At 39.9% G+C, this 13,867-nt stretch overlaps 1 protein-coding gene across 1 annotated transcript in view; it reads right to left on the reverse strand.

Moving 5' to 3' along the window:
- slc35f3b (solute carrier family 35 member F3b) overlaps window positions 1-13,867 on the reverse strand; it is a 52,474-nt gene extending 38,607 nt beyond the window's left edge. Inside the window, exons 1-2 of the mRNA XM_030748125.1 lie at window positions 13,758-13,867; window positions 12,653-12,867 (exon numbers count right to left, since the gene is read on the reverse strand). Of these exons, the coding sequence (XP_030603985.1) occupies window positions 12,653-12,867; window positions 13,758-13,867 (325 nt within the window). The remainder of the gene's footprint in view (window positions 1-12,652; window positions 12,868-13,757) is intronic.

Here is a 13,867-nt window from a genome sequence, read left to right on the forward strand (position 1 = left end):
AGGAGTTACTTAAAGGTAAAATATGCGGCCGTGGCTTCGTGCATCTTTGCTACCAGCAAAGTCTTGTATCTGGACTGTATGTAATCCAAACATGTAATGCCCTCTGGTATGGTAAAGCAATGCTGAGTCTGGCAATGCCACAGCTAAGGTCAGTCGATAACTGGTTCAGCTGTTATGAAAGTTAATCTGTTTGCATTTCCATTCATTAAACCAGCAGCACTGCCAAATCAAAATATAGATCTGCATTTACTGAATACTATAATCATAATCTATATTTGAGAGCTAAAAATGTAAACCCACAAGGTTGGATGTAAATTTGCCCTGAAAACTAGGAGAATCTGTGCAGATGGTGAGCTTTTACAATTACAGTATATCATCTATGCGGACTTTAAATTTTGGTTCATATGGTCTTGATTGCAGTGATGCAATCAGATTTGTACGTGCAACTTTAGACAAACTGATGCACATGCAAATCTCAATCACAGACAAAGTTGTAACCATTTATAACAGACAGCTAAACAATGCCCATATTTCTGCAGACAAAAAATCAGGCACAATATTAATTTTCACTTACATGAAGTGGTCATAATCAGCCATGACCTTTATAAACTGTCCCTTTATCCTGTTGGAAAACTTTATGAATTTGTTTATCAACATCAGTGTTTATGCCTTGGGACAAAGTATGAGATTTACAACAAACACAAATTAAAACTTGAAAATGAGTCATCAACTCTTTACTGTTTGCCTGTGGATAATGTGACTCACTAATGCAGATGAGAGGAGCGTTGACCCTGGAGAAACTCTGCATAGTGTGTAGATGTGTACTCACCGTTCACAGCATATTCACTGCCCTCTGTTCTGATTTGCTGGTGGTAAACTGACTCATCTTGCATTTTCTGGTTATCTGACAATTACTGTGTTTTGCAGTAGATGTGACACATTATAACAGGTACTGCATATTTTTTCTATAAATACACGAGTCATTGATATAGTGCTTAATGCTCGCTTCAGCGGGTCTCATTATGTCAGCTGGCATAATTTATGCCAGTTTTTCTTTGGCAGTGAATCTAGTTATGCTTCTATCGATTAGCTGATTTTAAAGGAGACTTTAGTGTGATGCTGAGAGGCAATGTATGCAGTTGCCAAGTCTTGTTGGGAATCCCTCATGAGAAAGAAAAAAAGAGAGTCAGAGAGGGGCAAGATAGGACAATAAACAGGTCTGTGGTGCTGCTCCTGGACTCTGGTTAAAAATGTACCTCCACATACAATATATTTATCTACTATCTTTAGCCCAATATACTCACAAAAGAATATTTTCAAAAATCTTGCAGTGGCTTGCTATATGCATATACATTTATAATTTTGTGATTCCACTTTTTCCAATCCAGAATTAAATCTTCCTTTCCTTTTACCTCTCTTTTTATTAGGAAAATACCTTTTCAGCCATGTTTATTAGTTGCCTGAGAATTTTGTTTACCTCTCAGTTTTAGGCAGATAGTCTACATGACTGTTATATAAAAGCTGGACATAGCCTGCAAACAAAGAACAGCAAGAAGAAGCACAAGTGCCTTGAACCTGCATTCTTTCTAAAGGGCAGTAGGGAGCGCTTTTCTGGCTGCAAAGAGAAGTCCAGTTTCTTTTCACTCCGCTTATTATCTGAGTAATCACTTTTCTAAAAACCTCATGGTCTAAATTGCTAGACTTATAATACACCACGATGTTCAATTTATAACATAGTTCCATTTATTATCAAATAGGTAATAAAACAGGCTATGCACTGATACTGTTTTGTGACTGGAGCCCCACTATAAGTTTCCACCATGAGGCTTCTTAGTCAGATCCACCCCTCATTAACAAATTATGATGGCAACAAGCAAAATGGACATGTCTCAGAAAAAAAAAGATATTCCAAAAACCAGTGGGTGATGTCATGGTGACTACAGCCACCTTTTATATACAGTCTATATCAATTTACAGTGTACATAATACACAGAGCTGTTTGAGCCATTTAAAATGATAGTAGTGTTAGCAAACCACTAGTGAGGCAATAAAACAATCGCTAATCAGTTCTAACTGATTTGAGGCAGTTAAAACAAAACTGATTTACCTATTGCTCAACTTCTGTACATGTCTACTGTCTCATGTTTACTTACTGAAACACTTTATTTATATAGCACTTTTCAAAATCCATGTGACAAAGTGCTTCACAGGAGCAACATAATAAAACAAAAGTGCATATGCTACTAAGAGGTCAGATGTGTACTGTAGCTGGGAGCGAGGCCATGTAGGGTCTTAAAGATAATCAATATATTAAAATCAATTCGGAAACAAACTGGCACACAGTGTAAAAGTGCTAAAATTGCCCATAGATGTGAATGTGAGTGTGAATTGTTGTCTGTCTCTCTGTGTTGTGTTAGCCTTACAACAGGCTGGCAACTTGTCCAGGATATAACACCCCCCCACCCTGAATTGGATAAGCAGAAGAGAATGGATGGATGGATGGATGGATGGAGTGATGTGATTCCATCTCTTTGTTCTAGTTAAAAGCCTGGCAGCTGCAGTTGTTCAACAGATTTTCTGCTAAGGCAAGTAAAAAGGCTGTCGCAATAATCTATGTAAAAACATGTAAAATAGGCCATGTGTCTTTGAATGTTAAAAAAAGATCAGATTTCTGATCAAAAACATGATGCCGTTAGTTTTGTAATAAGTTCCTTGAAATTTAGGTTACTATCAAGCAAGATTTTTTTGCAACCAGCCTGAAATTTTCCAGCAGGGAGCAGGCTGCGTGCAGAATCTTTTCAGCTGAACCTGTGTAACTAACTTCTCTGGGTCATTGCTGGATTTTGTGGCATCTGAGGCCTGAATGTAGTAAGAAGGTTAGCATCAGGAAGGATAATGTGGTGGTCAAGCAAAAAAAAAAAAAACAAAAATGAAAGGAATCCTCGTTTAGGACTTAAATATAGACAAAGTTTTCCACACTTTCATTCCTGACACTTGCATCTGTGCAAAGCATCAGTCTCATTTTTAATCTGGTAACAATTTTCTAATGATGTCTGCACTGACCTATCTCATGGCGAGTGGACACAAATTACATTAAGGCCAATGTATCAACATTTCCTAGTTAAGAGAAGTTAGTGAACACTTGCGAGGATTTTTGTATCAGTGTTAAAAGCTGGCATCTTTATTCATCATGTATATCAAGATGCTCAAAATAAGCCTCCTAATTACTTGCACAACCCCATTTACACTTTGCTCTTCCCACTCGTGTGCACTGCTCTTCTGTGGCCAGCACATACAATGATGTGCCGTGCAGGGACACAGCAGACCCTGGATTAATTACGCAGAGGTAGGAGTCATCACTTCACAACTTCTAATTAACGGCAGATAAAAGGAGTGAGGAGAAGAAAGGGGTGACAGCAGAACGGATTTGGCATTAAACTGGCAGGATTTCCATTACAAGGAAGAGTGAGCACTGAGAACTGAGCACTACAGCTGTAATTCAGTTTGGGCTATTGTTTTCAGGATTAATTCTTTAAAACACAAGCACTAACAACACCAGGCAAGCTGTTGTCTTGTTACACTGGCTATACAGCTCCACAGCACATGCATGCCATGCATTTAAAACTCTGTGTCCCTCTGAATGAAATACCAAATCCTAATACTATTTCAAGCCCATTGGACCTGCACACTCATTTGGTCCTCTGCATTCACCGCTTTTCCACCACTTTGGATGACACTGACTGTGAAAGACAAAATAGGATTTTTTTTTTTCCCTTCTTCAAAGTGCTACAGCTGAACTGCAGCTCCACCCGTTCAATAAGCACAAGCCGGACTTCAGGAGCAGGTGTGTGATGATCTATGCATCCTCCTCAATTATGGATGTGCTATTACGCAAGAGGAGCTGCATCTACTGTACTGGAGATGGTAAAAAGCCAAAAATACACTTGTTCAGAGGAGCTTTGCTTGCAGCACTTGGGCACAACCTAAAACTAGAAACATTCAACTCAACTTATGTTTTTGAAATACAGTAGGGACATTGTTTTGATTGAGGACAGCAATAAAACCTTTGACTGTAGCCCATTAAATCATGCTGGACCAGAATAAAAACAGAACTGGGACAAAAAAAAAACTGTGTTAAAAATATATACATTGTTTTAAATAAGGACAAACTGTCAGAAATGTCTTGTTCGCTGGATAGTGTGTTGGTTTATTTTTACTGTTGATTTGCCAGTTTCTTTGGCTGACTGAGAGCTGAAGCAGGGTAATTTACTGTTAAGTGCTGGTACTCCTGCAGACACAGTACCTGTGCTGCTTTGGTAATTTGTAAGACTCCAGTGTTGTAGATACCTAAATACCCCGAAGTATAGCAAAGCACACTGTATGTGTCAATAATCCCATTGTGGCAACATGTCAAATTTTGGCATTTGCACCCTATGGATCTAACAGTTACATTCCCCACTGTTACATAGTCCATTTACATAAAAAAATAAATATATCACAATGTTCAAGTCCTCTGGGTATCTAGGGTTTTTTTTAGTGTGTTCTATGTTATGCATATCACTAAAACATGTAGCAGTGTTTTAATAATGAATGCACAGAGGAAGAAGAATAGCGCTCAGAAGAAACTCTGCAGAGTAATGAATGTTTACCTAAATACTGTTCTGCTGCCATCTCAATTTCTCTTACGCCTTTCTTCTTCTTTGTGGATGACTCTGCATGTGAACATGCAGAAATTTAATAGTGAATCTGTAAACAGACGATGTTGTCCTTTGACTGAACATGAACACGACGTGTGCCTGTTCTGTGTCCCTTGACTTGAACAATGGCTACAGAAGTGGAGAAAGCTGAGGTTTCACCTCCAGTCTAATGCACACTGTGGTACTTCCACTTCACACAGAGAACAAAGTGATAAAATTCCTTTTCAGCTCACCTCTAAATATTCTGTTACTTTTTTTTTTTTTTTTTTGCTGTGGTGCTTTTTTAGTCTTACTGACGACAAAGTGCTTTTACACTGCGAGACGCATTGTGTCTTTCACACACTTAAACCTTACACATTGCCAGTCTGTGACTTATTTGGTAGGCATACACAGCTTTAAAGTTCTCTTGCTTATTTCCATTCCAGCCAGTGATTGACTACTTTCCCAGAATACCTTTCAAAATCCTTAGACAGCATGATAACACGCTCAAGCTACTCACCTGTGGACTATTTTTCTATGTAACAAGAACCTCCCTCGATTATTGAAAATATAAAATAAATGTAGAAATCAGGATAACATTACAGCCCCATTTCATAAAAGAAAACCCTTCATCTGACATCTTATTACCTTTTGCCCTAATCTGGGGGCCTTGCCCTAAACCTTTATCCAAATACTTTTTAGTCACCCCTGAGTTAGTAAAGATATAATACATATTCCAGCAAAAATATGTTTTCAATATTAACAATACTCATTATATGAATACAATTTTAAGCATGCTGTAAAAGATTGATATTCTGTGATTACCTTTAACATTTCTACAAATATCTTTTGGTAACCACATCCTAGAGCAGACACAAAACATTCACATCATATTATACCCATGTGTGTACAAGAATATCACTATACTATCACTATTACTATAATGCACCCATACTAAATAATTTGCTGTTATCAATGCATTATATATAACATCACTATAATCATAAGGCAACCATGTACAAACTCAATGCAACCACGCTGTTTACATTTGAGCAATATTGCTAACTAGCCACACCCAAGACTGATTACTACCAGACCTCTTGTCTCAAGAATTAAATAGAACCTGTCTGACAAATTGAAGCAGGTTAAAAGATCTCAAAAAGCAATGCATCATTCTACAATCCAAAGAAACTCAAGAACAGCTGAGAAATAAAGTCACTGACATCTATCAGTCTGAAAAGGGTTACAAAGCTTTTCCAAAGGCTTTGGGACTCCAGTGAACCACAGTGAGAGCCATTATCCACAAATGGAGAAACTTGGAACAATGGTGAACCTTCCCAGGAGTGGTCAGCCTAACAAAATTACTTCAAGAACTCATCAACAACTCATCCAAGAGTTCACAAAAGAACCCAGAATAACATCTAAAGAACTGCAGGCCTCACTTGCCACAGTTAAGGTCAAAGTTCATGATTCAACAATAAGAAAAAGACTGGGCAAAAAAAAAAAAACACACACAAAGGCTCGTCTCATATTTGCCAAAAAAAAAAATCTTAATGGTCCCCAAGATTTTGGGGAAAATATTCTGTGGACTGATAACAGAATTTTTTTTTCACAGTACTGTATGTGTAAACCAGATACTTAGGGTAGGTTCAACAGGAGATCGAGGCCTTTACTTAAATGACCTCTACTTTTCTCTCAGCCCAACAGGATGTGGAATTTTGTTTATATATTATGGTTATGTTCTTGGTTATGCTTTCCTAATGTCATTACTGTTGTAGCAGTCGCTTCATCTTCAGTTTCCTTTATTTTAGTGTCTGGCAACCTCTTGCTCTTTGTGTTTGTGTATATTGTGACATAAAAAAAATTCAATAAATAAAATATTAAAAAAAGAAAAAAGTTGGAGTGTACCAATTCTGGGACGACATCACTGCTGACGTGCAAAATGTGACAGTCGCCAATGCCAATTTTTTTCCCCCCTGTTTGGTTTATGTTACATTTTTGTTGGTTCTTGTCCCCCTTTATGCCAGTTCTTCAAAATTTGTCCAATGAAAATTTGCAATTTTTCATTTCAATCAGCAGTGCTGATATCAGTTGATACCAACGTCTGGCCTCTATACTGTTGCAACTTAAGAAAAAGTACAATATATCTCTTATTTGCTTTGCTGATTGAAAAACTGTTTTTTTCTGCCTTACAACATTTGTTGAACTCTAGTGCAGAATGGCAATCTTCCTCTTTCTTTTAGGAGTTTGTGTGCAAGTTGCATTTATCCATAAGGAGCTGGGCAAGTGAGAGAGTATATCTGCATAACTATTTCCATCTTTCTCTTCACCTTCCAGAGAGTTGAAAGGAGTCATTCTCACAGTAAAGCCATACCTTGCCCACCCCTTCCAGCTGTCCTGTTAACTGCGAGCAGTGAATCTGTATGTGGGTATACACTACGCTCTCTCCAACCTGCTTCAGTGTTGTGTCTCACCATGCCCAAACCCTGAGCTCAAAATAGAATCCAACCTCATTTCATGCCTCGTGAAGCTCTAAATTTGCACCAGAGGGGACACTACATTTGTGATAGATAGTGCAAGTATATTAGAAGAAAGAACAAAGTCCGTTTGTCTGACAAATTGTTCCCTTCTCTGTGGACCCTGAGAAACCAAAAGAGACAATTTCACAGACAAAGAAAGGACCTATCTTAGAGAACAGCCTTTCACTCTGTGGATTAAAGTATGACAAGCTTTTCAGACCTAACTTTTGTCTGGATAACCTGTGTTAGTAAAACACTAAACCAAGCAGCAGCAAGCAAACTCTTCTTTTTAGGTAATTTTATCATCAAAATATCCTGAAATAAACATTTAGTATCATTTGAAGAGTCATAAGAGTCAAATTATTCAACAGCTGCCACCTCTGTCCATATTACTGCACATTATTTATATGATAAAGGTGAAAGAAGTTTGAATAACTGCCCAAAATGTGTGTTTAGTGGACTCCTGAGGCAAAGAAGAAAGTGATGACACTCTCTAAATTTCCATTTTGTTACACATAAAAAAAAAAGTGTTATCCTGCTTCGGGGGTTTCAGATTGAGCTGCTCTTTACTCAAACTTTTAATCAGTCTTAGAAAAGGACATTCAGTTATGTTTTATTAATCATGATGAGGGGAGGTTTTATAAAATGACATTTTGTTCAAAATCAGCAGAAGTAATCCCTCTTGGTGGACAGATAGAAATGAGTTCGATATGTCAGAAGATTATATATTACATCTTCAGCACTGAGAGTATATTTGCTCTGGCACTTTATGGCAATGCCAGCTGGATAAGTGTCTTTTTCCTTTCTATGTTGTCCATTAACTGCTTCTTTAATTTTAGCTATAAAGTACTCACGTATGTGAGTTTCCCATAGAAAACCATAAGCATGAATAATAGACAAAAATGACTGATAAGGGTTATTATGATGATGTATTGACTTTAGATATTCCCCCCAGTAGCCTTTCCCCAGTACCCAGTGACCTTTTCTTTGATGCAGACATCAATCTCTCTATCTGAGGCCATTTTTAAAATACAGTACATGTGTTTTTCTCCCAGGCAGGGAATGTGGAATGATTTGTTGATCTTCACTAAGAAAATAATTGATTAGAGTGGATAAAGAGAGAGGAAAGATGCCACATTAATTAAGAAGAAATTCAAGGTGTACAGCCAGGTGAACACATACATCAACATGTGTTAAACACAGCCCACGGCATCCTAACAGGGATAAACTGGTAAGCTAAATCACGTGTATCTAACACATCAAAAGCAAAACACTAGATTAACGCTTCTTTGAGTTTGCATGTACACCACTAACAGGAGAGTAACTCAAAGCCAGGCCTGAAAAACAAGCAGGGTTTTCATGCTGTGCTCTGTTGCACATGCAGCAATGCTCAGAGGGCCATTACAGCATCCTGCATGTGTGTGATCCCTGCAGATTCATATTCAGGATATTGCTATGATCCATTAAGTCTCACAGCCAGCTTTCATTCCCAGTCTGAGTCATGCCTTACTACTAGCTCCCACTTTCTCTCTCTCTCTCTCTCTCTCTCTCTCTCTCTCTCTCTCTGCTTACTCCTGAGTTAAAGAGCACATGTGCCAATTTGGGAAGGCTGGTTGTAAATGAAACAAATAGGCTTCTCTTTGCACGCTGCTGAGAATTACTCAGTCTCCCACCTGTCTTGAAATTGGCTTCTTTCAGCATCAGCCCTCCACTCTTTAACCACTAGCTGCTGGTTTCGAGCTGCCCTCTAATCAACATGCGGCGTGCAGCTGTGGACAACAGATGAGGAGTGGGCTTCTGTCTTCTGCACCACGAAGAGCACCTGCAACAAGCTGTGCTAGGAAGATCTGAAGGCTGTGTTGATTTGGCCCATATTCATTTAACTTTAGGACTGTGTTGTTAGAAACAGAAGAAAGCTAAATGAATCCATTATTTCCTTAAATGTCCAATCATTTCCCCTGATGGCCAAGCATACAGAAATACACCTGATGGAACAGTACAGTTCATCATAAAATATTTCATGCATTGCAACAGCCTGCCCCAAAAGTTAAATTTTAAAGGAGAGGCTCAAAAAATTGCTTTTTTTCCTTTAGGTGGGACGTTTTCTGAATATGGAGATGGTGTCATTGCTTATCATTTGTGTACTTTGGAAAAATATTGTGCAATAACTCGTTCAGTTTAATAAAAACACTTGCTGTATAACAAGCAGTTCTCACTGATGCCTCTTCCAGAACAGCAATTATAATTAGGCAACTAGTGCTGTATAGAGAATAATGAAATGCTGGAATAGTTTAAATCACAGTTTTTAATGAAGTGTTTAAATTACCTGCCATAAAAACATTGTTTGCAAAATGGGTTTTATGTAATACATTTAATAAACACGCTCGATGGGAATGTCACAAATTTACAGTCCTGTGCAAAAGTCTCGAGTGGCCCTTCATTTTTATGTATTTTGATAGGAAAATGGATGCAGCGATTTATTGAAGCGTGCAAACATAAATGGAAACGCAGCATAAGAGGCAAAACAGAGTTTGTACAATTCTAATGAGCTTGAACGTCAATATTTGGTATGACCACCTTTATTCTTTAACAAAGCCTGAACTCTCTCAGGCAGCTTTCTTGTAATTTCTTTAAGTAATCTTTAGGAATGGTTCTCCAGGCTTCTTGAATGACAGTCAAAGATCTTCTTTGGATGTTGGCTGCCTTTTGTCAGGAGGATTCCACACTGCTTCAAAAATATTTTCCCACCCAGATACGCTTTTACTACAATGACGGCATGTTTGGGATCTGTTGTCAATCAGATTCTTTCCAAAAGGTGGATCAAATTCTGATGGTACATTTCATCAATTTTGACAAGATCCCTGACACCACTGCAGCTCCAAACCATGACAGCACCTCCACCATGTTTTATAAATGGCTGTAGTCACTCACTGTTGTACCTTTCTCCTGACCTCCTCTGTGCATACCGAGAACAAATTTGGATTCATGACTCCATAAAACGGGCAGCACGGTGGCGCAGTGGTTAGCGCTGTTGCGTCACAGATAGAATACCATCTGGAAGGCCTGGGTTCGATTCCACCTTGGCCCAGGCCTCTCCCTCTCTCTGTGTGGAGTTTGCATGTTCTCCCCGTGCTTGCGTGGGTTTCCTCCGGGTACTCCGGTTTCCTCCCACATTCCAAAGACATGCACTTACTGGGGTTAGGTTAATTGGCTATTCTAAATTGCCCATAGGTGTGAATGTGAGTGTGAAAGGTTGTTCGTCTCTCTGTGTTGGCCCTGTGACAGGCTGGCGACCTGTTCTGGGTGTACCCTGCCTCTCGCCCTATGACAGCTGGGATAGGCTCCAGCCCCCCCGCGACCCTGACCAGGATAAGCGGAAGCGAATGGATGGATGGATGGGACTCCATAAAACCTGTTGCCACTAATTTTCTGTCAATTTCTTGTGTAGTTTCACATACCTCAACCTTTTCTCCCTGTTTCCCTTCTTTAAGAATGACTTCCTGACATCCTCCCTTCCACTGAGATCATTTCTATGTGGCTTTGATGAACAATAGACCAACTGAAGAGCCAGCTGCATCATTCAGGTCCTGTGTCAGGTTTTTGCTGGATTTTTTCCCCTATTTCAAAAGGACATGACTTTCAGATACTGTTTGCCTGCTATACGTATATATATTTTTTTTGGACCTGTCACTTCTTCTTTTGTCCTTGACTTGTCCAGTTTCCTTAATTTTTTTATGAAAATACTGCACACCATAGCTCTTTGGGAATCACCTTGTTGGTGCAAACTTTGTGACAGGCTGCTAGTAACAAAGTGCCTGAAGATCCAGTTTAAAGTGGGTTCTTTGCTAAGTTGCCTATTAGGTGTAGACACAACAATGGTTCATTCCTTGAATTAGGTGCTTTTTCAAGCCTGAGTCAATCATTGGTCAGTAATAAGTGGCAAAAAAAAGAAAACATTCATCTGAATATGTTCAGGCACAAGTAAATGAGAGGAGGCTCAAGACCTTTCCACAGTACTGAATGCATGTAACTCTAAAGACCAGAATGTTTCTGCATTTACTTTGTCTTTTGTTAGTTAGTCGTTTTGTTTACTCTTGGTATGGGTTAGCACTAACAGTAGTTAGTACTGTTGCCTCACAGTAAGAAGGTCCTGGGTTTGAATCCTGGCTGAGACCTTTCTGTGGGAGCCTGCATGTTCCCCACATGCCTGTAGGGGTTTTCACCAGCTTCCTCTCACAGTCCAAACACATGCATGGGGTTATGTTAACTGGTGATTCTAAAGTGGGCATAGGTGTGAACGTGAGTGTGAATGGTTGCCTGTCTCTGTGTTAGCCCTGCGATAAATTGGCAACCTGTTGCAGGGTGTACTCCGCCTCTCACCCTATGACAGCTGGAATAGGCAACAGTGCCACCCCCCAACACCACCACCCCTGCAGCCTTGAACTGAATAAGCAGAAGAACATGGATGTATAGTCATGTATGATTTTATACAGGTCACTTATTAATATATATGTGTATTTATTTATATTTACTAGATACGTTCATTTGACTCTAATTATCAACTGAAGCATCTCATATACACACTTGTAAAGCATTTTGGTCAATAGAAGAGCAGCTGTCCTGCAGTGCTCAGATTTCACAGTGGCTATAGGTCTGTGAATTTAATGCAGCCCTGCAGCTGATTAATACTGCAGTCTTGTGAAATTTACAAAATCTGCCCTTCAGCTATTTGGTGTCAGTCAGCATAATGTTACCTACTAAATATTCACCCCAGAGCAACAGTTTAAAAAAGAGAGAGCGGGACTGTGGTTTGCCGTGACACTACCATGCCAACAAAGTCCAGGAAGCTACAGAACAGCTGAAAGAAGAAGCAACACTGTAATCCTTCACATTATCAAGCCATTATCAGCAGTATAGTTACAGCTCAAGCAATTAATGCTCTGTGTAAAAAATTATACAAATCTACTGAAGCAATGCAGAGAAGGAAATGAAAGACAGAAATAAAAGCGACAACTTTTTTTCCTTCAAAGAATGAACTGCTCTGAGAGAAATTCTCCCTGTTTGACTTCAAGCTCAGCAAGCTCCACTGAAGCAAACATCAGCTCCACCTTCTGCAGCAACCAGAAACACACACTTTCTCAGCTAATACTCATGCATTCAGATTTTAGGGGAAATAATAATGAAGATTCTGACTGACACATGTATACTTTTCTTGTTCAGATGAGCAGAACTTCCTCTGTGAAGACCTCATATTGTACATGGAATGCCAGGGCTTGGGCATTCATTAGTACCAAATTCAGGTTCACCATAAAGGAAGCAGAGTGCTGGCAGTGCTGGATTCAAGAGAACAGAAGGACTTTATACCCTGGTAGCATCTATACTTGGGCTACCTGACCTCTCTGGCCACCCCTGCATGCTTTACAGCCACAGAAAGTAACAAGTCCAAGTATAACTCACTCTTGTAGCTTGCACTCCAAGGCTGATATCCATAATATCCGGTGATGCGTAATATTCGCTCCTCTATGGACGCGCTGTTGATGTCCTCAACTGAGCGGGAGGATTTGAGGTCCTCTTTGATGGCCTCGTCCACCACCAAGTACTTGAGCTGCCTGAGTTGCGGGCTGATGTCCGAAAGCCTTCTGGGGCTCACGTCGGGCGACTTGCGCATCCCGCTGGAAAGAGAGCACAAGAGGTTTAAGACTAAGTGAGGCCACTTGGCAAAGGGAAGGAAGTCTGCAAAGCTTGTATATGACTTGATGATGTCAGACTTTTCCTTGGCTAAAACAGGAAAGTCGGTGTTGCATATTCCACAGAGACAGGAGTTAAGGGCCGCTGCAACGCCTCCTTTGTACAGTACAGAAATCATCATCCTTCAGTGGCCCTGCGCACGGCAACACTGTGAAGACACTAAGCAAGAGTGACTGGTCCTGCAGTTGTTGTATACTATGCACTGTGCAGCGCCTATTATAGGCTCATATGAGTGTGAAACTAATGAATCGATCGTGAGTGATTTGTAGAGAGGGAGATGCAACATTTGTGACAGCTTTATGTAGGCAGTGTACCACAAAACTGCGCCTACCATGCAACACAGCCTATCAATTGTGCTTTTAGCACGCAGAGGACACGCATGCTTGGTGCCGTCTGCACAGCACAAAGAAGAATGGTCGAAATCTGCACAACTAAGGCTCTGCTGTATGGAGTAACCTGGCAAAGTAACGCAGGAGTGACCTGACAGCCTCTGCTGGCACAATGTGACAGCAAAATCTGATTTACTGACCCACTCAGAGGAAAGTGGTGTGGAAAATTTTCCCCCGTGCATCCATATCTTACAGCACAGACCGCACAATCATTGTAAAACTGTAATATGATTCCAAACAATTCCTATTAGGCAGTAAAAAGCAATTAAATTCAAAACAGCAATCAGGATGAGGACATTTTTAACATTTCTGCTCAATCAAATCAATTTACTTTATCAGTCTAGCTATGAAATCAAGTGCGCAACAGGTTGTCCTGCCTCCTATCGATTGGCTGCACTGCATTTGTAAAAGTTTAAATGTCTTACAGCGGCATTAAAGTGGTAGGAGGTCCAAGGTAGCACATACAGTCCCGGTGGGGCCGTCCGACCCGGTCCCACACAGTGCCCTCTCCATCGCCGTACATCCTCAGGGCCAT

This window comes from Archocentrus centrarchus, chromosome 15 (assembly GCF_007364275.1).
Source record: "Archocentrus centrarchus isolate MPI-CPG fArcCen1 chromosome 15, fArcCen1, whole genome shotgun sequence".
Taxonomy (NCBI): Eukaryota; Metazoa; Chordata; class Actinopteri; order Cichliformes; family Cichlidae; genus Archocentrus; species Archocentrus centrarchus.